Source organism: Sorex araneus, chromosome 2 (genome assembly GCF_027595985.1).
Source record: "Sorex araneus isolate mSorAra2 chromosome 2, mSorAra2.pri, whole genome shotgun sequence".
NCBI lineage: Eukaryota > Metazoa > Chordata > Mammalia > Eulipotyphla > Soricidae > Sorex > Sorex araneus.
In genome coordinates, this window is record NC_073303.1 from 205,308,698 (window position 1) to 205,334,174 (window position 25,477).

General features: G+C 45.1%; 1 protein-coding gene across 1 annotated transcript; it reads right to left on the reverse strand.

Moving 5' to 3' along the window:
* Nucleotides 1–4,550: 4,550 nt before the first annotated feature.
* On the reverse strand, nt 4,551–25,475 carry LOC129402055 (zinc finger protein OZF-like). The gene is made up of 5 exons (XM_055126622.1): nt 25,339–25,475; nt 19,132–19,279; nt 11,841–11,967; nt 11,327–11,416; nt 4,551–7,058 (listed from the first exon to the last, which is right to left on the reverse strand). Exons 2-5 carry the CDS (start codon nt 19,144–19,146, stop codon nt 5,653–5,655), a joined length of 1,638 nt encoding a protein of 545 aa, XP_054982597.1. The 5' UTR covers nt 19,147–19,279; nt 25,339–25,475; the 3' UTR covers nt 4,551–5,652.
* Nucleotides 25,476–25,477: the final 2 nt, after the last annotated feature.

Here is a 25,477-nt window from a genome sequence, read left to right on the forward strand (position 1 = left end):
GTTTAAAATAGAAGGCAACCAATCTTAGGGGAAATATATTTAAACTATATATATATGAAATCTGGGCGGAGGAGGAGGCCCCGATCTAAACAGGCTTGGGAGCCTCTTCCAAGCCTCTTCCGCCCAGATTTCTCATTTTCCAGTAGCTAGGCGGTCACACCCAGGGACTGCCCCCCGCGCCATGTAATCCCACCAACGGCCAACATCTAGAGACTTAAAACCACGCTCCCAGAAGCTTGGACATCTTATAGCCTACTTCTCCCTCTGGAAGAACCTGGCAAGCTACCGAGAGTTCGAGAGTTTCCTGCCCACATGGGAGAGCCTCGCAAACTCCCCATGGTGTATTCATATGCCAAAACCAGTAACAATGCTGGGTCTCATTCCCCGACCCTGAAAGAGCTTCCAATGCAGCATAGTCAGGAAGGATGAGCAAAGAGAGGCTTCTAAAATCTCAGGGCTAGGACGAATGGAGACGTTACTGAGACCGCTCGAGAAATTTGACGATCAACGGGATGATGATGATGATGATGATGATATGTGTGTGTGTATGTGTGTACACAAGGCTCAACCTTTAACAACATGTTACTAATCTCTTATAGAAGGGCTTAATGACTCCTGGGTGAAATACAACAATCTTCACATACTTTCCTCTAAGAAACCTTTTTTGAATCATTTTTAGTAGATGATTCATAATAAGCAATGCAAAAAAAATTATATTTCAGTTCTGCATTGGGGGCAGAGTTTGGGATTCGGGATGGAAACATTCAAAATATGGTGGTGGGAAGGTGTAATGGTAGTGGGATTGGTGTTTGAATATTAAATGTAATCAAATATTGTGAACAACTATAAAAGTAAAACGAAATTAAAAAAAATAAAATAAAGAGGCAAACAAGAATAGTGCCGGGGCTGGAGCGATAGCACAGCAGGTAGGGTGTTTGCCTTGCATGTGGCCAACCCGGGTTCAATTCCCAGCATCCCATATGGTCCCCCGAGCACTGCCAGGAGTAATTCATGAGTGCATGAGTCAAGAGTAAGCCCTGTGCATCGCCGAGTGTGACCCCCCCAAAAAAGAAAAAAAAAGAATAGTGCCAAAGTAACATAGATCCAAAACAAAATACTATGTCAGAAAAGTTCTTATTGTATCAGATGAGAGCAGCAGTAGAAAGTTAAAATCTGCATCATTTTAGAGACAGAATAGTACAGTGGGGAGGGCACTTGCTTTGCCAACCTGGGTTCCATACTTGGCATCCCATATGATGCTCTGGGCACTACTAACAGTAATTCCTGAGTGCAAAGCCAGGAGTAAGCCTTTAGTATTGCCAGGTATGGCCCCAAACCAAATAAATAAATACAAATATAAATAAAGTAGAAAACCTTAGGGGCCAGAGATATAGTATAACAGGAAGGGCATGTACCTTGCATGCAGCTGACCCAGGTTGAAACCCCATTTGATACCCAAAGCTGGACAGAAATGATGCCTGAGTGCAAAGCCAAGAGAAAGCCCTGAACACAGCCAGGTGTGACCCCAAAACAAAAACAGAAAACAGAAAAGTAGAAACCAGGAAAATCAACTCCTGATGGTAATTGGGACATGGAGCCAATTTGAATCTTCACTTCCTGCTGAAAAGGAGAACTGACTTAGCAGCAAACCTTATCTGCCATTTGCAAAGTAGGGCAAGAATCTGCAAAACCACTGCAGTGGAACCTGAACACCTGCGGTTTCTGCAGGGGATTCAAGCACAGTTTCTGCTAAATCTGCTGTAGTTTTACATCATAGTTAGCGACATTCCAACCAGAAGAAAGAGATACTCAAGGTGTTTTGTGCTTTTTGTGCTTTTGCTTTTTTTCCCCCTTCAGGCTGCCAGACTCCCCTGAAATTCTGAGGTTTGCCCTGTGGAATGGTTCTTAGCGGGGCCATTACTGATATTTGAAATTCATGGGGAGGGACTTGATGCTGCGGTTGGGGGTACAGCGTTCATCACCTGTCACAGGGTGGGACCAAGAATGCCGGATGTCCTACTTTGCACATGGGTCCTTCAGGTTTTCACCAAGAGAAGAGATTGGATTATGTCAATCTGGTTTAAAACCCAGTATTTGGGGCCAGTGAAATAGTACAGCAGGTAGGACATTTGTTTTGTATGAGTTGACCTGGTTTTAATCCTTGTTATCCCATATGGTCCCCGAGTACTGCCAGGAGTAACTCCTGAATGCAGAGCTTGGAGGAACCCCTGAGCAACCCCAGGTGTGGTACAAAAGCAAAAAAACAAGAGATGAAAAATACCCGTGTTTTCTGGTTCCTTTAGATGTAAGTTTAACTTGTAAATTTGAGAATTAATTTTGATTCTATATGTGTGTTAATTTTGTTGCATCCCAAAAGTTTTGAAATGTTTTTATTTATTGCTTTTATCTTGGAGGGAGGGGTCCACATCCTCTGGTTTACTCAGGGCTTACTACTGGCTCTGCACTTGGGTTACTCCTCATAGTCTCGGGGTCCATATGATGCCATGGATCAGAGTAGGGCTAGCCATATGCAAGGCATGTTTCATATCCCCTGTGTTATTTCTCCAGCCTGAATTTTGAATTTTATGGATGTGAATTTTATGTGATGGGAGGTTTTCTAGCATTTTGTTTTAACGTGACTCTCTTTTCTCTTCAGTCTCTGAAAGACATTGATGGGCAGTCAAATAACTCAGTTAACAGAATGCTTGAAGCATTCAGAAAAAATGATGGATGTTATTTTTGCCGGTTTAAAATAAAGTTTTTGTGGGGCCGGAGCGATAGCACAGCGGGTAGGGAGTTTGCCTTGCACGCGGCCGACCCGGGTTCGATCCCCGGCATCCCATATGGTCCCCCAAGCACTGCCAGGAGCAATTCCTGAGTGCTAAGCCAGGAGTAACCCCTGAGCATCGCTGGGTGTGACGCAAAAAACAAAAAAAATAAGGTTTTTGTTTGTTTTTGGACCACACCTGGCAATGCTCAGGGTTTACTCCTGGCTTTGGACTCAGGAGCCACAGGGGGCAGTGCTGAAGGGACCATATGGGATGTCAGGGATCAAGCCAGGTGATTCCCATCAGGGCAAGCACCCTACCCATTGTACTATTGTACTGGTGCAAGTTAAGTTCTTTCTACAAAATTTTAACATTTTAAAGTTTTATAGGGCTGAAGTAATAGCACAGCAGGTAGAGTGTTTGCCTTGCACGCAGCCGACCCGGGTTTGATTCCCAGCATTCCATATGGTCCCCCAAGCACTGCCAGGAGTAATTCCTGAGTGCAGAGCCAGGAGTAACCCCTGAGCATAGCCGGGTGTAACCCAAAAAGAAAAAAAAAAGTTTTATAGTGGTCCTCATGATTTTCAGTCACATACATAGTTCAGATAGTCAAAGCAAGTATTATGATATATCTTTTGAGTATGGGCTCTTAAGATAACTTCTAAAAGACAGAATTCAGAAGAAAAGAATAACATTTCTATGGCACAGCTAAGAATGATCCCCGAGTGTGGAGCCAGGAGTTAGCCCTTAGCATCCCAAAATGTGGGCTCAAAAACCTAAATTAAATAAATATAATTTCTTTTCATGAAAAAAAAGTTTGGTTTTGGAAGACACCCAGAGGTACACATGGCTTACTCTTACGTCTCTGCTCAGGGACCACTCTTGGCAGGCTCAAGGGGACCATATGGGGTGCCAGGGATCCAACCCGGGTTGACCGAGTTCAAAGCAAACACCTTACACACTGTACTATTGAATGGAGACAGAATACAATTTCTTTTTTTTTTCTTTTTGGGTCACACCCAGCAATGCACAGGGGTCACTCCTGGCTCATGCACTCAGGAATCACCCCTGGCGGTGCTCAGGGGACCATATGGGATGCTGGGATTTGAACCCGGGTCGGCCGCGTGCAAGGCAAACGCCCTACCCGCTGTGCTATCACTCCAGCCCCAGAATACAATTTCTTACATTGAGTTCTGAGGGTCAAATATTCCTTTGATTGCCTTCCCTAACATTCACGCTTACATTTATTACCTCAGTGACAATCAGTTTTATCTTGAGACGCAAATTTTTCTCCATTAAAATATTTTAATTTTATTTAAGTATACATTTTGCTATTCATAGTTATTTTTATAACTTTAATTTCATAGACCCTTTTAACTGTAAAAATCTTAATTTACTACTTTCAAAATTATAAGTGGTCCAGAAAGATGGCTGAAGGACTGAGCACCTACTTTGGATGAAGGAGGCGTGTGTTCAATTCTGGCAGCACATGATTTCCCAAGGACCACTGGGGGTGATCCCTGAGCGACCAGCCCCAAATACTCCCCAAAAGCTCCTGAGTACTGCCAGGTGTGCCCAATGCCCACTGTCCCTACCACTCCCGCCACAATTGTTAAGTAATCATAAAACAGTATTACATTAATATATTTCAGATAACATTTACAAAGAGATATTTATAATTGGCAGAATTTTTCTTTTCTTACAAGTATTACTTTCTATGTGACATAAATATGTTTTATCTACAGATCTAAATTCACAGATTCAAAAATAAATCCAAACTGATGCATTCTCTTTTTAGCAAAATTATTTACTTATGCAGAGAATTTACATTATGGAATTTTAACACAATAAAGTTGGTTACGTCTACTGACAATGTGAGTTAATTTCTGGCCAACAAACACAGGAAGAACAAAGGTATTACACTAATAGAACAGTGTTATAAACAAGTATGTTCATGCAGTAATTTTGTATGCTGCAAATATTATTGTTAGCACTATCATAGCCATGTTACCTCTAACAAAATAAAAAGACAAAAAGTATAGCTCAAATCCTTAGGCTTTTGAATTAGTTTTTATTTACAAAAATTATCCTTGATACTAAAGATTTTGTCTACAGAACTGAGCTTACATGGGGATGTGTGGCTGGGAGGGGCCCTTGGGGTACCGGTGGAGGGAAGCCGGTTCTCTGGTGATGGATGTGTTGAAATGACGTAAGCATGGAAAGCATGGTTAACAATATTGTAAATCCTGGTACCTCAACATAAATGGTTAAAATCTAACCTTCAATGTTTAAAACATTTTGAGTCAGTTTTAATAATATCATTTGGTGACAAAATAAACCATAAATTGGGAAAACACAAATATACAGATGGACATAAACCATGATCTCTTTGTTTCCTCCTCAGACGACAGTCATATTTTCTCTCATACTGACTCAAAAAGTAGTGTACTATTTTCAGGTCCGACTGTTCAATAAATCAAGAAAACTTTCCAACTAAAAGATTTTTAAGTTGCTGTATCTTTTGAGTTTTGACTTCTGGGCAAGATTTTTTTTTTAAATTTACTTTTGCATTCTGTACATTCAAAGGGTTTCACTCCTATCTGAACTCTGCTTGGAAGCAAGAATGTAGGAAAGAGTTTAAGAAAACTTCTGTGGAAAGGAGCCAGAGTGGGTAAGGTGTTCTCCCTGCACACGGCTGACCTGGGTTTGATCCCTGACACTCCGAATGTTCTCCTGAGCACCACCAGGAGTAATTCATGAGTGCAGTGTCAGGAGTAACCTCTGAGAGTTGCTGAGTGTGGCTGAAAACACAAAAGTAAAAAAAAAAAAAAAAAACTTAATGAGAAAGCTTTCCTCTATTCGTAATGTTCCTAAGATTTCTCACCTATATGAATTCGCTGAGGTACAATGATGTATGCCTGACAGGAGAAAGATCTTCTACTTTATAACATTCGTATGATTTCTCTCCTGCATGTGTTCGCTGGTGCACCTTAAGATATGCCTTGCAGGAGAAAGTTTTTCTACATATTTTACATTCATAGGGCTTTTCCCCTGTGTGAAATCTCTGGTGCACGATGAGTTGTGACTTCCTTGAAAAAGTTTTTCTACATTCTTTACAATCGTAAGGTTTCTCTCCTGTGTGAGTTCTGTAATGTGAAATAAGATAAGACTTCCGGGAGAAAGTTTTACCACATTCTTTACATTCATAGGGTTTCTCTCCTGTGTGAATTCTTTGATGTAATGTGAGATCTGACTTCCGGTAGAAAGTCTTCCTACATTCTTTACATTCATAAGGTTTTTCTCCTGTGTGAGCTCTGTGATGTAAAATAAGTCCCTTCCTCCAGGAGAAAGCTTTCCTGCACACTTTGCACTCGTAAGGCTTCTCTCCTGTGTGAATTCTCTGGTGAACAGTGAGGTATGCCTTACAGGTGAAAGTTTTCCTACATTCTTTACATTCATAGGGTTTCTCTCCTGTATGAATCCTCTGGTGTACAGCAAGGTATGACTTCAAGAAGAATGTTTTTCTACATTCTTTACATTCAAAGCGTTTCTCTCCTGTGTGACTTCGCAGATGAACATTGAGGGATGAATTTGAAGAGAAAGTTTTCCTACATTGTTTACATTCGTAGGGTTTCTCTCCTGTGTGAGATCTGTAATGTAAAATGAGTCCCTTCCTCCAAGAGAAAGTTTTCCCACACTCCTTACACTCATAAGGTTTCTCCCCTGTGTGAATTCTCTGGTGGACAGTGAGGTCTGACTTCCGGTAGAAAGTTTTCCCACATTCTTTACACTCATAGGGTTTCTCACCTGTGTGAATTCTTTGGTGCTGAAGGAGTCCTCGTCTCTGGGATAAAGTTTTCCCACATTCTGAACATATGTATTTAACTTTCTCCCTCATGTGTGTTCCCTGATGCCTGTCAAGGGTTAAAAACTCACTGGTTTTCTGGCATTCGTGAGGCTCAACACCTGTGTGTATTTCTGTATAATCAGTGATAGCAGGTATGTTATAGAAAGTGTTATGGTCCTCAAATTTTTGGATAGGGTGCATCTCATTGGGGCCAACAGTCAGAAACATATTCGTAAGTACATTATAGTCCTCGGGCATCATGACAGAATAGTTGCCATTATTTACCATTGGGTCAGAAACACGGACTGAACTCAAATTAAAAGTATTTCCTAAGTTTATACTCTCCTTTGTTGCTGTTTTCCTCTTGCTGACGACATCTTGCCAAAAATGCCTATCCTGAATTTTCTGGTTGCTCTCAACCAACTCATCCAAAGGTGAAATATCTAAAATGAGACAGAAATATTCACATTATGAGTCATATCTAAGTGTGTCATCTGTGTTTGGGGAATAATACATAAAGAAGTTTCTTTCTTTCTTTTTTTTGGTCACACCTGGCAATGATATGGGATTACTCCTGACTTTGCAATCCGGAATTAGTCCTGGTGATGCCCAGGGTACCACATGGGGTGCTGGGGATCAAACTTGAGTTCCCATTGTGTAAGGCAAATGTCCTACTTGCTGTACTACTGCTCTGGTGCATCCCTTTGAGATTAATAGCATTCACTTTATTTCTTGGCTACAAGAATCCCTACTCAATGATTCACTACCACTCCAGACTATATATTTTTATATTATATATATATATATATATATATATATATATATATATATATGTTTTTTAACTACACCAGGCAGTACTCAGGACTTAGTTCTGGCTCTCTGCTCAATGATCATTCCTAGCGGTGCTTGGGGGACCATGTGGGGTAACCACTGTATGGACCTTTGGTCCCATTTGTTTTTAAAACAATGGTGTACAACTGAAGGTGAGACTGATGACTTCAAACTACACTGTGAAAATCAGTGCCTCACCAAAGAGAAACTTTATTTTTTTGCTTTTGGGTCACACCCAGCGATGCACAGGGGTTACTCCTGGCTCATGCACTCAGGAATTACTCCTGGCAGTGCTCAACGGACCATATGGGATGCTGGGAATCGAACTCGGGTTGACTGGGTGCAAGGCAAACGCCCTACCCACTGTGCTATCGCTCCAGCCCCAAACAGAAACTCTTTGATCCATGGCTTTGTGACTCACAATGTGTCATATTTTGTCACAGATCTCCCTGGTTATACATTTCTTGGAGAAACAATTTTCTGGGTTCTCTACATGTTCGCCTTTTCTTTTCTTTCTTTGGAGGGGGGAGTGTTGGGGCCATATCTGATAGGGCTTATTCCTGGTTTTGAATTCATGTATCACTCCTCAAGGGGCTGGGGGTAATATGGGGTTCCAGGGATTGAATCCAAGTCAGACCCATGTAAGACAAGCATCTACCTATTGTACACCTCTCTATCTCCTGCATATTCACAATTTTTGATTTTTTATGAAAAATAACAAGAATTGATTTTCTGTGCTTTATAAGGCTTAACTCTTAACCCTTCTTTTTTTTGGGGGGGCCACAAACAATGTTGCTCAGGGTTACTCCTGGCTCTGCTCTCAGGAATTACTCCTGATGGTGCTCAGAGACCATATGGGATGCTGGGAACTGAACCCAGGTCGGCTGTGTGCAAGACAAATACCCTACCTGCCATCTATTGCTCCAGCCCTTGAAAACTTTTTCAGCTCTGACTTTGCTATTAAACATGCATATTTGATTCATTCTTCCCTCTCAACAATATAGAATACCTAAATGGATATCTCTCTTTATTACTACTGAACTGAAAACTGCATGATTGAAAACTCCCCATTAAAATGTTACATGAGGGGCCAGAGCAACAGAACAGTGGGGAGGGCATCTGCCTTGCACGTGGCTGGTCAGGTATGATTTCCAGCAGCCCAAATGATCCTGAACTTGCTAGTAGTGATCCCTGAGCACAGAGCAAGGAGTGATTTTGCAATGCTGATAGCCCAGTTGGAGCACAGCAACCTAGATGGGAAAGTAGCATAGAAGCCCACCAAGCTCAATAAGTGAAAACAAAAACACAGAAGGCTCAGCTGAGCCAGAGCAGTCGCACAGCAGACAGGACATTTGCACACAGCCAACTGGGGTTTGACCCCTGGCACCCACGCGGTTCCCGAGTCCTGCCAAGAGTGATTCCTGAGAGTAGAGTCAGTAGTGTGTGGCCCGTGGGTTGTGGCCCAAATAAAAACAAAAACAAAGGGGCTCAACTAGCAACAAATAACTCAGTAAATTCTCAGACAATGACTTAAATAATTCCACTGTAAGATATAACAATTTTCATAAATTTTGTTACTGTACTATTTCTTGGACTAGAGCGATAGCACAGCGGGTAGGGTGTTTGCCTTGCATGTGGCCGACCTGGGTTCGATTCCTCCATCCCTCTCGGAGAGCCCGGAAAGCTACCGAGAGTATCCTGGTCCATATGGCAGATCCTGGCAGAGCCTGGCAAGCTACCTGTAGCGTATTTGATATGCCAAAAACAGTAACAACAAATCTCACAATGGAGACTTTACTGGTGCCCACTTGAGCAAATCTATGAACAAGGGGATAACAGTGCTATAGTGACCGTGCTATAGTGTACTATTTCTTGATAATTCCATTTGCCATTTTGTTGTAACAAGCAACATAAAATACATTATTTTGTACTTGCTAGGGGGTAGGATTTGGGGGTGTAGAAAACTGTGGACAAGGGTGGAGGGAAGGTCACACTGGAGGTCAAATGGTGTTGGAACACTGAATGACCAAAACATCTTTATTATGATCAACTCTGTAAACCAGTGTTTTAAAAAAAGTGGGGGCCAGGGGGCTGAAGCGATAGCACAGCAGGGAGGGCGTTTGCCTTGCACGCAGCCGACCCACGTTCGATTCCCAGCATCCCATATGGTCCCCCGAGCACCGCCAGAAGTAATTCCTGAGTGCATAAGCCAGGAGTAACTCCCATGTATCGCCGTGTGTAACCCAAAAAGAAAAAAAAAAGTGGGGGCCAGAGCAATAGTGCAGCTGATAAAGTGCTTGATTTGTTGAGTCTGATCCCTGACATACTATATGACCCCCCAAGGCTGACAGGAGTATCCCTGAGCACAGAGTCAGGGTAAGCCCTGAGCACTGCTGGGTGTGACCAAAAAATATCACTGTCACTGTATCATTGTCATCCCATTGTTCAGTGATTTGCTCAAGCAGGCACCAGTAACATCTCCATTCGTCCCTGTCACAGCTAATGTAGCCCAATGGCGTACTGGGGTCTCTTTCAGGGTTAGGGGAATGAGGATCGCCACTGTGACTGTTTTTGACATATCGAGTATGCCACTGTAGCTTGCCAGGCTCTGCCATGCGGTGGGATACTCTCGGTAGCTTGCTGGGCTTTCCGAGAGGGACAGAGGAATCGAACCCGAGTCGGCATGGAAAAAAAATTTTTTGTTGTTTTTGGGTCATACCTGGAGGTGCTCAGGGATTACCCCTGGCTCTGCACTTAAGAATTACTTTTGGGGGCCGGAGTGATAGCACAGCGGGTAGGGCGTTTGCCTTGCACGCGGCCGATCCGGGTTCGATTCCCGGCATCCCATATGGTCCCCCAAGCACCGCCAGGAGTAATTCCTGAGTGCAAAGCCAGGAGTAAACCCTGATCATCGCTGGGTGTGACCCAAAAAGAAAAAAAAAAAAAGAATTACTTTTGGTGGCTGGGGTACCTATGGATGCTGGAGTCAAACTCACATCAGCAGTGTGTAAGGAAAATGCTGTGTTATTGCTCTGGCCACAGAAATAAAAATTTTAAGGTATAATGTTGTATGAAATTTAAAAAAATGTATAAATAAACCCTAAGAAGATAAACTAGGGGTCAGAGTATACAGCAGGCAGGGCATTTGCCTTAGACGTGGCCGACCCAGGTTCAATCCCCAGCATCCCATATTGTCCCCCAAACACCACCAGAAGTAAATCCTGAGTGCAAAGCCAGAAGTAAACCCTGAGCATTGCTGTGTGTGACCCAAAAACAAAAAACAAAAACAAAAACAACTATCATTAACAGTGAATCCAGAATAAGGCAAGGCAATAAAGAGTTTCAAGGACAGTTGGGTAGGGACTACACTTGATAAAATATGTCCATTAAGAAAGTCCATTAAGGGGCTGGAGAGATAGCACAGCGGGTAGGACGTTTGCTTTGCACACGGCCAACCCGGGTTCAAATCCCAGCATCCCATATGGTCCCCTGAGCACGGCCAGGGGTAATTCCTGAGTGCAGAGCCAGGAGTAACCCCTGTGCATCGCCAGGTGTGACCCCCCCCCCCCCCACAAAAAAAGAAGAAAGTCCATTAAGTAAGTTAGTGAGACTATCCAGTCAAGGGTACCTGCTTTGCATGAGACTGACCTGCATTTGATTCCTGCCACCTGACGGCCAATAAAAGTGATTCCTAAGTGCAGAACCAGAAGTACGCTCTAAGTGCACTAGGTGTGGCCCAAAAAAACAAAAAACAAAAAGAAAAGAAAGACATACACAGAGAGCACTGCTATAGGATTTAAATCTGGGGAAAAAAAGTCTTGAAAAAATTGGTTAGTATAACAGACTTGCTGCCTCCCTGGCCCAGTCTGTAGTGACTGACCTGTGAAGGTACGTTTTGAAGGTTCTGCTGTCCATGGTTCTGCGTGTTCCTCCAACTTGACGATCACGTCCGGTTTGGTGACTGAATGTCCTGTGGGTGAAAATTTCATGCTGACATTATGCAAAACTGCCAATGCTCACTGACTTTGGAGAATGACCTCAGTGCAATTTGAAGCATCAATTCAAACCTCTGATGAGAGTGGTAAATGCTTACATTCTTTTTGTCCAAGATTCTTACATCTTAACAACCTTTAATTTGTTCAGTCATTGTAGATTAATGAAGAAACATTAATCCAGTAGTGAGGCTGGAGCGACAGTGCAGCAGGGAGGGTGCTTGCCTTGCACGAGGCTAACCCTGGTTCAATCCCTGACATTCACTGGGTCCCCTGAGCACTGTAAGGAGTAATTCCTGAGTGCAAAGCCAGGAGTAACCCTTAAACGTCACTGGCTGTGGCTCAAAAACAAAACTAAAAAAAAAAAACTGCAGTAGGTAATAACTGGGGAGCGTCACTCACCCAGTGACTCCAGGTGACTGTAGGTCTCCAGCATCACATCCCGGTACAGGGTCCTCTGAGCATCATCCAGGTGCTGCCACTCGTCCCAGCTGAAACTCACAGCCACATCCTCAAACACCACCATCCCCTGTAAGGACACATTTCTCTTTAATTATGGGCCAGAGCAATAGCACAGCAGGTAAGGCACTTGCCTTGCCTGCTGCCAACCTGGGTTCAATGTGGTCCTCAGGACATCTCCAGGAGTCATTCCTGAGCATGCAGAGCTAGGAGTAACCCCTGAGCACTATGTATGCCTCTCCATCCCTGAAAAAAAAATAAAACCAACAACAAAAACAAACCAGAAAGAAACATCAGCCTGGGGCTGGAGTTAATAGTACAGTGGTCAGGACATCTATCTTGCATTCAGCTGACCCAGGTTCAATCCCAGATTCCATATGGTCCCCTGAGCACCACCAGGAGTAATTTCTGAGTGCAGAGCCAGGAGAGTAACCCCCCAGTATCACCAGGTGTGTCACTCATGCCACCCCCAAAAAGGCAACAGTCTGAGTCAAAGAAACAGGAAGTCCGAAAGTTTCTTTGGTGTGTTTTAAGTTCTATAGGGTACATGAGACTTGTGCCCGATACTGCAGAACAGCGTTTCACAGTGGGAATAGTCTACCTCAGGGCTGGAGAGACAGTACAGGGGTTAGGCACCTGCCTTGCATGCTGTCAACCTTAGTTTAATCCACTGCACTGCAGATGGTCCCCTGAGCACTGTCCGTAGTGATCCCTAAGCAATGGGTCAGAAATGAGCACCAAGTACTGCTGTGTGTGGCTTGAAGCCTCCCAACCAGAATAAGAAATATGCTACCTTTGTTTTAATTCCTGAGTTTCTAACAGGATCACCAGTTTCCCTTTAAATCAAAACTGTTCTGTCCAGAGTGACAGCATAGCAGGGAGGGCATTTGCCTTGCATGTGGCTGACCCAGGTTTAATCCTCAGCATCGTGCATGGTCCCAGAGCCCTGCTAGGAGTGATCCCGAGCAACAGAGCCAGGACTAAGCCTTAAGCATGACTAGTAAGCCCTAAGCTCCCCCCATCCCAACCCCTGCAAAATGAAAACTATACTTATTATTATGACTAAAAGGGTGAATAAAATTCTGCTTAAAATTTGGTTTGAAGGGGCCAGAGCAAGAGTACAGAGGGTAGGGTGCTTGCCTTGCATGCAAACAACACGGGTTCAATCCCAGGCACCCCATATGGTGCCCCAAGCACTACCAGAAGTGGTATGAGTGCAAAGCTAGAAACTGCCAGGTGTGGCCCAAAAACCAAAACTAAAAAAATTTTTTTGGTTTGGAGAAATTCGTATTAACATCTTCCTGAGTTAAATGTACCTTTGTTCTAGAGATGGAGAGACAGTATATAGGGGTAAAGTGTCTGCATTATATGAGGTGAACCTGGGTTCAATTCCCGAAACCCCATAGGGTCTCCGGAGCTCACTAGGAGTGATTTTTTACAGAACCAGGAGTAAGCCCTGAGCACCACTGGGTGTGGCTCAAAACAATTAGGAAAAAAAAAAACTATGCAGTGCCAGGGGCTGGAGTGATAGTCCATCGGGTAGGACATTTGCCTTGCATGAAACCAACTTGGGTTCGATCCTGGGCACACCATATGGTCCCCCAAGCACCACCAGGAGAAATTATTCCTGAGTGCAGAGCCAGGAGTAACCCCTGAGCATTGCTGGGTGTGACCCAAAAAAAGCCAAAAAACACTAGTGTGCTGTTGGCACTGCTTTTTTTTTTTTTCTCTCTGCGTCACACCCAGCAATGTTCAGGGGTTACTCCTGGTTCTGCACTCAGGAATTATTCCTGGCAGTGCTTGGGGGCCCATAAGGGATGTTGGAAACTGAACCTGAGTTGACCACGTGCCAGGCAAACACCCCGATGTACTACTGCTCCAGACCGGTGTTCCTTATTCTATGATGAGCAGTATGATGAGCACACACGTTCATGGAACAAAAGTTATGGTTTTTGGAGTGTGCGCACATGCACGCACACACACACTCACACACAAACCACCCCTAATGCCAGCAAATAAATTGCCCTGCCCCCCCTTTTTTTTTTTTCTTTGGGCCACATCTGGTGATGCTCAGGGGCTATTGCAGGCTCTGTGTTCAAGAGTAACAGCTGGGAGTGCTTGGGGGACCATTTATGCTGTGCAGGGATCAAATCAGTTTAGCTGCATTACAACTCAAGTGCCTGACATCGCTCCTGCCCCAAATTAAACAAATCAAAATATGTGAGCACCAGAACACTGTACTTGCTCCAGCCCCACAGTGCTTTATTTTATGTATTCATTTTTTGTTTTGTTTTTGTGCCATACCTGGCGGTAGTCAGGGTTGACTCCTGGCTCTGTGTTCAGGGATCACTCTTGGCAAGGCACAGGGGACCCTATGGGGTGCTGGGGATTGAACCTGGCTTGGTTGCATACAAAGCAAAGGCCCTTACCGGATATAGTATCATTCCTGCCCTCAGACCACAAAGCTTTATAACAAATTATACAAATATATGTCCTAATATTTCCTTCTTGTGACTTGAATTGTTGCATATCTCTCTGAGACTGAATATCCTGCTTCCTAAAATAAGGGTATAAATAATCAGATATAAATATGAGGAAAGTTACAGGTCTGGAACAATAGCAAGTACGTAAGGCGTGCCCTTGCGTGCAGACGACCCAGGTTCGATTCCTGTTACTCTGTATGTGCCCCAAGCCTGCCGGGAATGAGCCCCAAGCTCAGAGCCCATAGGAAGTTGGGTATGACCCAAAAACAAACAACCCCAATGCCCCCAGCAAGGCCCCAAGAAAGAAGAATCCATTGGAAATTTGAGAAAATAAATTATCAGGTGTTGATTATCACCACAAGGAATGGAGAAACTTAGGTTCAATCAAGTTAATTACCAACTAGAACTAAGTCACTCAGTGGAATCAAACAAAACCTACCAATACCAATAAACAGTTACTGTCATCCTGTTGCTCATCGATTTGTTCGAGCGGACACAGTAACGTCTCTCATTGTGAGACTTATTGTTACTGCCTTTGGCATATCCAATATGCCACGGGGAGCTTGCCAGGCTCTGCCGTGCGGGCTAGATACTCTCGGTAGCTTGCCAGGCTCTCCGAGAGGGGCAGAGGAATGGAACTTGGGTTAGCTGCATGAAAGGTGAACGTCCTACTGCTGTGCTATTGCTCCAACAATACCAATATGCAGGATTAATTCACAGTTCTATGTATGTGAAGAAACAGGTAAATGTGATTCTCATATCAGGTAAAACAATGAAAATGTTCAGTGAAAGTTATCTCTAAGATTCTGAGATGTGCTAGGTGGTAAGCCTGATATAGATAAATTTAAGACTTAAGCAAAATAGGGACGAGAAAGATAGCATAGCAGATAGGGTATCTGCCTTACATGTGGCCACCCAGTCAATCCCCAACAACCCATAGAGTTCCCTGAGTCCACCAGGAGTGACTGATGAGCAGAGCCAGGAGTGAGCCCTTAGCACCACTGGGGATATGGCACAAAAGCAAAACCAAAGAGAAAATGATTTGAGCAAAAATAGAAAAAGGATGTATTACCATTGGGGGGTCCTTGGTAGGGGAAATGCCAGTAGGAAAACAAGTAAATGAAAATATTTCTATCAGGGCTGGAGTGATAGCACAGCGGGTAGGGCGTTTGCCTTGCACGTGGCCGACCTGGGTTCGAATCCCAGCATCCCATATGGTCCCCCGAGCACCACCAGGAGTAATTCCTGAGTGCAGAGCCAGAAGTGACCCCTGTGCATTGCGAGGTGTGACCCAAAAAGCAAAGAAAAGAAAAGAAAATATTTTTATAAAAAATGAAATATGTACTGGGCCAGGAGCAATAGTAGAGTGGTTGGGGCATTTTCCTTGCATGCAGCTGACCCAGGTATGATCCTCGACATCCCATACGGTCCCCGAGCACTGCCAGGAGTAACTCCTGAGTGCAGAGCCAGGAGTAAGCCCTGAGCATTGCCAGGTGTGCTCCCACCCACAGAAAAAAAAATAAAGAAATAAAGAAATATATACTGGTATGCTGAAAGCAGATTTGAAATGGGAAAAGAAAACCACCAAGCTGGTAAATTAAATATATCACTTTCTACTCTTTATAAGACAGAGAAACATATAAAGTTTGAAAGGAGGCTCAGAAATAATTTTTGTGTGGCATATAATTGGAGTTTCAGAATGAAAAGGGGAAAACTGGAACATAATGTGAATTTTCAGAAATAATGACTTAAAAACCTTCACATGGGGCTAGAGCGATAGCACAGCGGGTAGGGCGTTTGCCTTGCACGTGGTCGACCCGGGTTCGATTCCCAGCATCCCATATGGTCCCCTGAGCACCGCCAGGGGTAATTCCTGAGTGCAGAGCCAGGAGTAACCCCTGTACATCGCCAGGTGTTACCCAAAAAGCAAATAAATAAATAAATAAATAATAAAAACCTTCACATATTTGTTTTTTTGGGGGAGGGGAGGGATGGAGGGGAAAGGGCTTGAGCCACACCCAGTGGTGCTCAGGAGACCACAGAGGGTGCCAGGGGTTGGACCTGAGTCAATGCATGCAAGGCAAATGCCCTACCCACTGTACAATTATGGCCCCAGAACTTTCATAAATTTTGTAAAAGAGATACATACACAAAATTAAAACCTGAATTAGAGTGTAAAAATTATTCTCAAAACATCAAAAACTGCTTATATTCTTTTTTGTTTTGTTTTGGGGCCATACCTGGCAACACTCAGGGCTCATTCCTGGCTCTGTGCTTAGGGATCACTCCTGGTGACACTTGGGGAACCACATGGAATACCGCCAGGGATCAAACCCATATCAGCCGCATGTAAGGCAAGCACCTTACCACTGTACTATCACTCCAGCCCCATAAAAACTGCAATATTTAAAGGCAAATACATGTTGGGGCCAGAGTACAGGGGGCAGGATGCTTACTATACTCATAGCTGACCTGTTCAATCCCTGTTACCTCATAGGGTCCCCCAAGCTCTTCCAGGAGTGATCCTTGAGTGCAGAGCCAGGAGTATGCCCTGAGCACCACCAGGTGTGACCCAAATTAAAAAAAAAAATAAATCAAAGTAAAGATATCTTTAAAGTATCAGGAAAAGAAAAGCAGCCAGGTACAATCCAGGCCTACCCAGACATGATCCTCGGTATCCCATATGGTCCCTGAGCACTGCCAAGACTAACTCCTGAGAATGCTAAATGATTTTCATCTGAAATAATGGAGAACACTGCTAAAGTCTTGACTTTTTGTTTGTTTGTTTTGGGGGCCAACTTGGCTGTACTAAGGACTCAGTGATCTGTGATCCCTGAGTGCACAGTGGAACAAGGGACCATAGGGGTGTTGGGGATTGAACCTGGGTCAGCTATGCACAGGGTAAGGTATCCTAACCCTCTATATTATCTCTCTGCTTCCAAAACACTCTTCAGTCAGTAAGTGAAGGGGTAAAGTATTATACATTCAGACAATGGAATCTGATTCAATGCTTAAAAAGAAATGTGCTTTTCAGATCAGAGTAATAAATAGTACAGTGGGTAGGTAACTTGCCTTGCACATGGCCGATCTGGGTTCGATCTCTGGCATCCCCTTGGGTCCCCTGAGCACCACTAGGAGTGATTCCTGAGCAGAGAGCCCAGAGTAACCCCTGAGCATCACCAGGTGTGGTTCGAAAACAAAATAAGACAAACAAACAAACAAAAAGAAATGTACTTTCTACTGGGAGGATTACTCCACAGTTTAGAAGCTGGCCTCACATACGGGGGGGGGGGGGGGGGGGGGAGGCAGTTCAGTTAGAGAAGGGATCACCAAGTAAATGGTGCTAGGAGGATCCGCTCAGGATGAGAGACGCACCCTGAAACCAGACTATAGACTGAACATGATGGCCACTTAAGACCTCTATTGTAAACCAGAATACCCAAAAGGAGAGAGAGAAAAAGGGAATGCCCAGCCACAGAGGCGGGTGGGGTGAGAAGGAATGGGGTGGGGAGAGTGGGAGGGATGCTGGGACCATTGGTGGTGGAAAATAGGCACTGGTGGAGGGATGGATACTTGACCATTATATAACTGAAATGCAAACACGAAAGTTTATAAGTCCGTAACTGCACCTCACGGTGATTCACTACTAAAAAAAAAATTAAAAATAAAATGCACTTTCAAGGCATAAAAAGGTAGGCGGGGGAGACCCAAATGCATGTTTAAATGCCAACTTGAAAAGTCTATGTATGATTTTAACCATCACAGTCCACAAATGGCAAAATCATAAAGAGTTAGAAATATAAACAGTTGTTAGTGATGGACCAGTAGGGAAAGATGAAGAGAAAGAACCCAGAAGTTCTCAGCAAGTAATGCTACTCTGTATGATTATAATGGCGGATATACAGCATGATGTATTTCTCCAAACCCACAGAAAGAAGAGAACCATGAATGAATCCTAAGGCGAACCGAAGACTTAGGGTGATAATGACTTACAAATGTAGGAGCATGAACTATTACTTCTGGAAACATGTTGATTTGATAAAATGTGTGTGTGTGTGTGTGTGTGTGTGTGTGTGTGTGTGTGTGTGTGTGAACAGAAAGTATTTGGGGGGATGGAGTGATAGTACTTGCCTTCCATGCGGCTGACCCTGGATTAATTCCTAGCACTCCAATGTTCCTTAGCTGAGTAATCAAGAGTAATCCCTGAGTGCAGAGTCTGTAGCAAGCCCTGAACATTGCCGGTGTGGCCCAAAACCAAAACAAAAAAAAATTAAGTATTTGGAAATCACTGTACTTCTGGGAACAGACATTTGTTCAGAGTTCCTGACTACAAGAACTCATGTCCTACAAGAATATATATCATTTTTTCAAGGACAATTCTTTTGTTTTGGGGGGACTATACCCAGCAGTGCTCAGGGTTTACTCCTGGCTATACACTCAGAGATCACTCCTGGTGGGGTCAGGGAACCCAATGAAGTGACAGTGTATGCAACCTACCCCAGTTCAATCCCGGCACTGCTGCATGTTCCTCCAAGCACCAGCAAGAGTGATATCTGAGCACAGCTGGGGACGCCTCTCACAGTCCCTCAAATGATTCTAAGGTCATATCACCTGCTGGAAATCTACATGGCCTCTTTTTCATTGTTTATACAAGTTTTCATAAAGTAGAAATGTACTTATGACCTCTGTCATTTCACCGCCCTCATCAAGTCAAATGTGAAATAAATGCGAAAAACACTAAAGTGACTCACCAGAGATGTGCTCATGGTCTCTGTTCTTGAAATCACTGCGGCCCCCAGAAGTGGAGCTGAGAGAGGGGAAAGAAGAAGTCAAGAAGGGACCCACATGGCTTCCTCCAAGGTCTCAAGAGTCTCATGGGCCAAGCTCTCTCCTCATTAGCTGGAAAAGACGAAAAAGAGAGACGTGTGTTGCGATGACATGTTCTATCCTGATAAGAAGGAAAAACACGGATGAAGGACCCGAGCCTATTCATATACAATTTATACTTCTGCTCATGTAAACAGACATGAACTGCTAATTTAGTATTAAGAAATGGTTCTGGGGAACCACACTCAGTGGAGTTTAAGGGGCTCCGGGGACACTCTTTTTTTTTTTTTTTAATTCTTTTATTGATTCACCATGTGGAAAGTTACAAAGCTTTCAGGTTAAAGTCTCAGTTACCGGGGACACTCTTGGCCAGTGTTAGTCTGGCCAGTGTGGGCCTGGTGATTTGGTGATTAGACCCAGACCTGCTTAGGAATCCTTGAGGTCACATGTGCTACTGCATGTACTGCACATGGGACAAGGAGTGCCCAGGAGCAAACTCAGAGTACCCTTCAGGCTAAATAAATAAGTGCTTTACCCTTGACCAATAATCCCACAGTTTGATAAGCAATTTTTGTTTTGTTTTTTAAGCCACACCTTGGAGGTGCCCAGGACTTACTCCTGGCTCTGTGCTCAGGGATCTCTTCTGGTGGGCTCGGAAGACAAATTGGGATGCTAGGGATTCAAACTAGGGTCACTTAAATGCGAGGGAAGCAACCTACCTACTCTACTATTATTCCAGCCCCACCTGTCCTTTTAAAATATCTAAACTTCACAGAGAATCTAGATCTGGTGTAATATATATAATTGGTGGGGCCAGAGTCATAGTACAGCAGGTAGACCACTTGCCTGGCATGCAGCTGACTGGGTTCAATCCCCAGCATCCCATATGGTGCCCTGAACCAATTAGGAGTGATCCCTGAGTGCAGAGCCAGGAGTAAGCCCTGAGCACTACTGGATGTGGCCCCCAAATAGAAAACCAAACCAAACCAAAAAAAAAAAACCCATTTTGGTACACAATCTTATATGAAGGGCTGTACTAACTGGGGCCAGTGAGATAGTATGATGGTTAGAGAACTTGGCTTGCACATGACTGACTCAGGTTTGATCCCCGGCACCCCATAGGATTCCTCAGGGGCTGCCAGGAATGACCCGAGCGAAGAGCCAGGCGTAAGTCTTGAGCACCACAGACAGAATGTGGCCGCCAAACAAGAACAAACAAACAAGATGCTGTTGCCCTTAAGAGCAGTAACAGTTCCCAAAGACTTGCCTCCCTGCTTTGAAGTTCCTCCAGCAATGATCTGAGCTTTCTCTTGTTTTGGCCAATGAAAAATCAATCCATAGAGATATGCACAAAATTAAGAGAATTTTTTGACTGTAGCTCCTGACTAGACGAACTCTGGCGTGGCTTACTCAACAACCAGCAGAAACCACCATAATACAAAAGAAGCAAATCTGAAGCTGGATTGATAGTACAGCAGGTAAGGCACATGCCATGCCAAGCCACAGCCTTTCCATACCTTAACCATAGCAGTTTGATCCTCAGCATCCCATATGGTCCACTGAGCACTGCTAGGAGTGATTCCTGAGTGCAGAGCAAGGAGTAACCCCTGAGCTTTGTCAGGTATGGCCCCCAAAACAAAATCAAAACAAAACAAAAAGAAGCAAATCCACCAAAGTATTAGACAAAGCTACCACCATGTTTGCCATCCAGAAAAGAGTGCTCAGAAGACTGCCAACTCAGGGCCTGAGCAACAGTACAGTGGGGAAGGTGGGAGGGCGTTCGCCTTGCACACAGTCACCCCGGGTTGGATATCCAGCATCCCGTGTAGACCTTCAAGCACCACTAGGAGTGATCCCTAAATGCAGAGCTGGGAGTAAGGCCTGAGCACTGCCAGTGTGGCCTCCAAACCAAAAGCAAACAAAAAAAAGTGGAACACTTCAGCTTGCAACAACAAAAAAGTCTGACTAATTTTTAAACTAGTCAACTTTTTGGCTGGAGCAATAATATAGCAGGCAGGGCGTTTGCCTTGCACATGGCCGACCTAAGTTCAATTCTCACCATCCCATATGGTCCCCCAAGCACCGCCAGGAGTAATTCCTTAGTGCAGCACCAGGAGAAACCCTTGAGCATCGCCAGGTGTGACCCCAAAAGTCAAAAAGCAAAAAAATGAAATATCAACTTCTAAATTTATTTTCTATTAAGTGACTGTGATTTACAGAGTTGTTCATAATGGAGTTGTTTCAGGCCTACAATGTTTCAACAACAATCCCACCACCAGTGTTCCATTCTCCACCAATGTCCCCAGATTCCCTTCCAATCCCCCAGCCTAGCCCCTTGGCAGGCATATAGCATATTTGTTTTATATTATTTGCTCCAATAAAAATTAAAGGAATGGCCACTGCAATGATCAGAAAATCAAATAATAAAAGTCAGTCTGGAATGACTAAGTACTATATAACTTTAACCTATGTAAATAAATTCAAATCATTCAATACAATATAATCTGACTATAACAGGCATTATAATAACCTGATGACTATTCTCCTTTACATAAATAACTTTTCAACCCTGGCATCTAAAATATATTGCATTAGGGGCCAAAGTGATAGTACAGTGAGTAGGGTGGTTGCTTTGCATGGGGTTGACCTGAATTTACTCCTCATTATCCCATATGGTCACCACCCCACAGCCTGCCGGGAGAGATCCTGAGCACAGAGCCAGAAGTAAACCCTGAGCACTGCAGGGTGAGGCCCTAAAACAAACAACAAAAACTTGCATTAAATTTTATTTTGTACTTGGATCTCACTATGAGAATTATCATGTCTTCTATGAAATAAATAAAATTTGTAAATTTTTGTTGGTGATATATCAATACTAATTTATTACTTACAACAGTAAATACTACTTGATATATTTAAGCCCCCCAAATTTAATCTATTTTGGGGCCAGAGATACAGCAGGTAGGGAATTAGCCTTGCACACAGGGATCCTGATTTGACCCCTGACACTCCATAGGGTCCCCGGGGCCTCACCAGGAGTGATCTCTGAGCAGAGAGCCAAGAGTAAGCCCTGGGCATCCGCTGGTACTACCCCAAAACAAAAAACAAAAGACCACCAAAACTTGACCTATTTTAACAATTTCTGTGGGAGGTCTAGAAATACCACCAATTACAACAACTTGAACACCACAGGTGGAAGCAGGATGTTTCAAGAGTGTAATGAATGCGAACAGGCAGGAAGCCGAGGTTACTGGAACGGAGAGACTGAATCACAGAAATGTCTGCAGAGCAGATGAGGATTTTCAAGCTTACCACACCAGAAACGACTGCTGGTTTTCGTTTTGGCGTCACACCATCTCCATCTGCCTGCTTGCTTTTTTCCTTCCTCCCGCCCTTCCTCCCTCCATCCCTTCCTTTCTTCTCTCCCTTCTTTCCTTTCCTCCTCCATCCCTCCCTCCCCGCCTCCCTCCCTCTCATCCATCCATCCCTTCCTCCCTTCCTTCCGATCCTCCATCCCTCCCTCCATCGACATCTCCAAGCCACTTACGTACACCACTTAAATGTCCTACCAGGCATCAGCCTCTTGGTCGAGCTGGAACAGGAATGCAGACACAGAACACCCACCCTCCAGCTCTCTGCAGACCTTCCCTGCCCAGCTGCCTTTTGGGGCTTGACCACCAAGGGCACAGGTTCCTGCAAGCTCACTCCCGCCCCCTTGCGAAGAAGTGATGAACGAAGCCCACACCAGCCTTGGCCCTTCCCTGCCTCCAGACCCTGATGCTCCTCCCAGACCTGCCACAATCCCTGAGCACCTGAACTCATGGCCATCTGCCCACACTGCCAGATGCCCTCAGTTCTCTACTGCAGAGGGTCCCAAAGTTAATTGGCCTTTTAAGAAAATAAAAAAAAGAAAAACAAGGGGCCACAGAGTCAACACTGAAAATAAGAGATTCAAACTTCTATAACCAAATTTTAAAATGTGCCTATCAGGGCTAGAGCAGTAGTACAGCAGGTTGGGTGTTTGCCTTGCACACAGGCGACCTGGGATTTGATCCCTGGCATCCCATTCAGTCCCCCGAGCACTGCCAGGAGTGATTCCTGAGTGCAGAGCTAGGAGTAACCCCTGAGCAAGGTACGACACCCCCTGGCAAAAAAAAGTGCCTGTCTAAGGTGCTTGCCTTGCACACAGCCAACCCAAGTTTGATCCCCAGATCCCCAGAGGGTTCCCCAAGCTGGCCAGGAATTATCTTGGAGCTCAGAGTTGGGAGTAAGACCTGAGCACTGTCGGGTGTGGCACCAAATCAAAATAATAATAATAATAATAATAAATAAAAATGTAAAAAAAAACTGGGGGCTGGAACTACTATACAACGGGGAAGATGTGTGCCTTGCACATGTCTGATCCAGGTTTGTTCCTGGACCTGGACATCCCACCGGGTCCCCCAAACCTTGCCAGCAGTGATCCCTGAGCACAGAGCCAGGAGTCAGCCCTGAGACTTACCCGGTGTGGCTCAAACAAAACAAAACCAAACACAGAAAGTAGCAAAAACTGAGACTTCCAGGAGATCTACCTTCAAGTTAACAAACCGAGCCCCCTCCCACCAACTATTGCCCTCAAGATGACTATAACACCCCTTAGGGTCCCCAGGTGCAGACCAGGAGGGAGTCCTGAGCACCACTGGGTATGGCCCGTCCAATAGCTTTTTAAGTCAAAAACAAATTTTACAACTAGACTAATGCCCCTCCCCCCATCTGGGGTCCAGGGTGGGGTGACTCTGAAACTCCAGGAAACCGCATTCAAGCCTTATGCTCCTCCTTTGAAATATGAGCACCAAAACTACTCTCTGGAACTGTGGAGTCTCACACATTGTTCCCCCCACCCCCCACTCTCACTCCCAGCTTTCTTTTCGTTCTGTTTTTTTGGGTCACACCCAATGCTGGGCTATGCCAGGCACTCAGGGGTTACTCCTGGCGGTGCTCAGGGGACACTATGAGGTGCTGGGGTTGGCTGTGAGATGAGTGCCTTACCCCTTGACTGTCACTCCCTTTCCCCTTTTTTGGGTCACACCTGGCCATGCTCAGGGTGTGCCGCCCTGCCCTACCCCCTGTTCTGTTGCTCCGGTCCAACTCCCTTTCGACCTTTGCATTTCCTCCCTATCTGGGGCTCCAGAGCTCTGCCTCTTCTACACTCACCCCTGCACTCGCCTCCTCTCACACCCCGTCCTGTTCCCTTCCTGGACGAGTCTAGGGTTTGTCAGCCCTGGACTTAACTCCCCTCCTCCTCTATCTGCTCTTCCAGCCCCCACATCCCCAAGGTCAGGGAAGTGATAAAACTTCCAGAGATGCTCCGAAGAAATGACACCGCTGCCTGCGCACTCCTTTCGCAGATGCAGCAACTGAGGCCTGCGAGCGCCGGAAGGATGCTAGGGGCAGCTCCGAGGAGATGAGAAAGTCCCGCAGGAACAAAAAGCCAGGATAAGACGGGGCAAGCCGCTACACAAACTAACTTTCCCGAGGAGAGGTGAGGTGGGGGGCGGGGGTGGGGTGGGGGAGGGGAACCCACTGCAAAAACGAACTTTCTCAACGCAGGGGGCGCTCGCTCCCCTCTGCAGAAGTCTGCATTCTCTCTATTCTCCCTGGCAAGTGCTTCTCTGTCTCTGTCTCTCTCTTTCTCCCTGTCTCTCTCACCCCGTAGTTCCCAGATGAAGTGCTTTTACGCAACTACTCTTGGCCCGCCTATTCTTTGTGGGGCGGCAGTACTGGGAGAAAGCCTTCGCAGCCCCGGGCCCGGGAAAAACTCGGCTGGCTGAGGATCTGCGATGCAACCCTGCAACCCTGCGAGCCTCGGGTGCAGCTGCATACCTGCCTGACAAGGCTGGGGGACCCCCAGAGTTCCTGCCATGCAGACGCTAGGCACCCTGCCCCATTCCCCTTGGCACTTGCAGGGAGAGTAAGTGGGCCAAGCAGCAGACGGGCAGCATCCTCTCTCACTGTTCCCACCTCCCTGGCCCCCCACTTCTCCCACCGACGTCAGCCTCACGCACCACCTTCCAACTCCCTCCCAGTCTTTGTTCCTAGCGCCCCAGCTCTCCACCAGCCTCAGCTCTGCACGCACGGACCCCCTCACCCACCTTTCTACTTCCTCCGATCCCGTGTCCAGGGCCCCAGCTCCTCCTCCAGCCTCACAATGAACTTGAGTAAACAGTCCACATGGACTAGAAGCAGGAATTTGCAGCGGAAAAGGGAGAAGAGGGGGGCGACTGGGGGTTC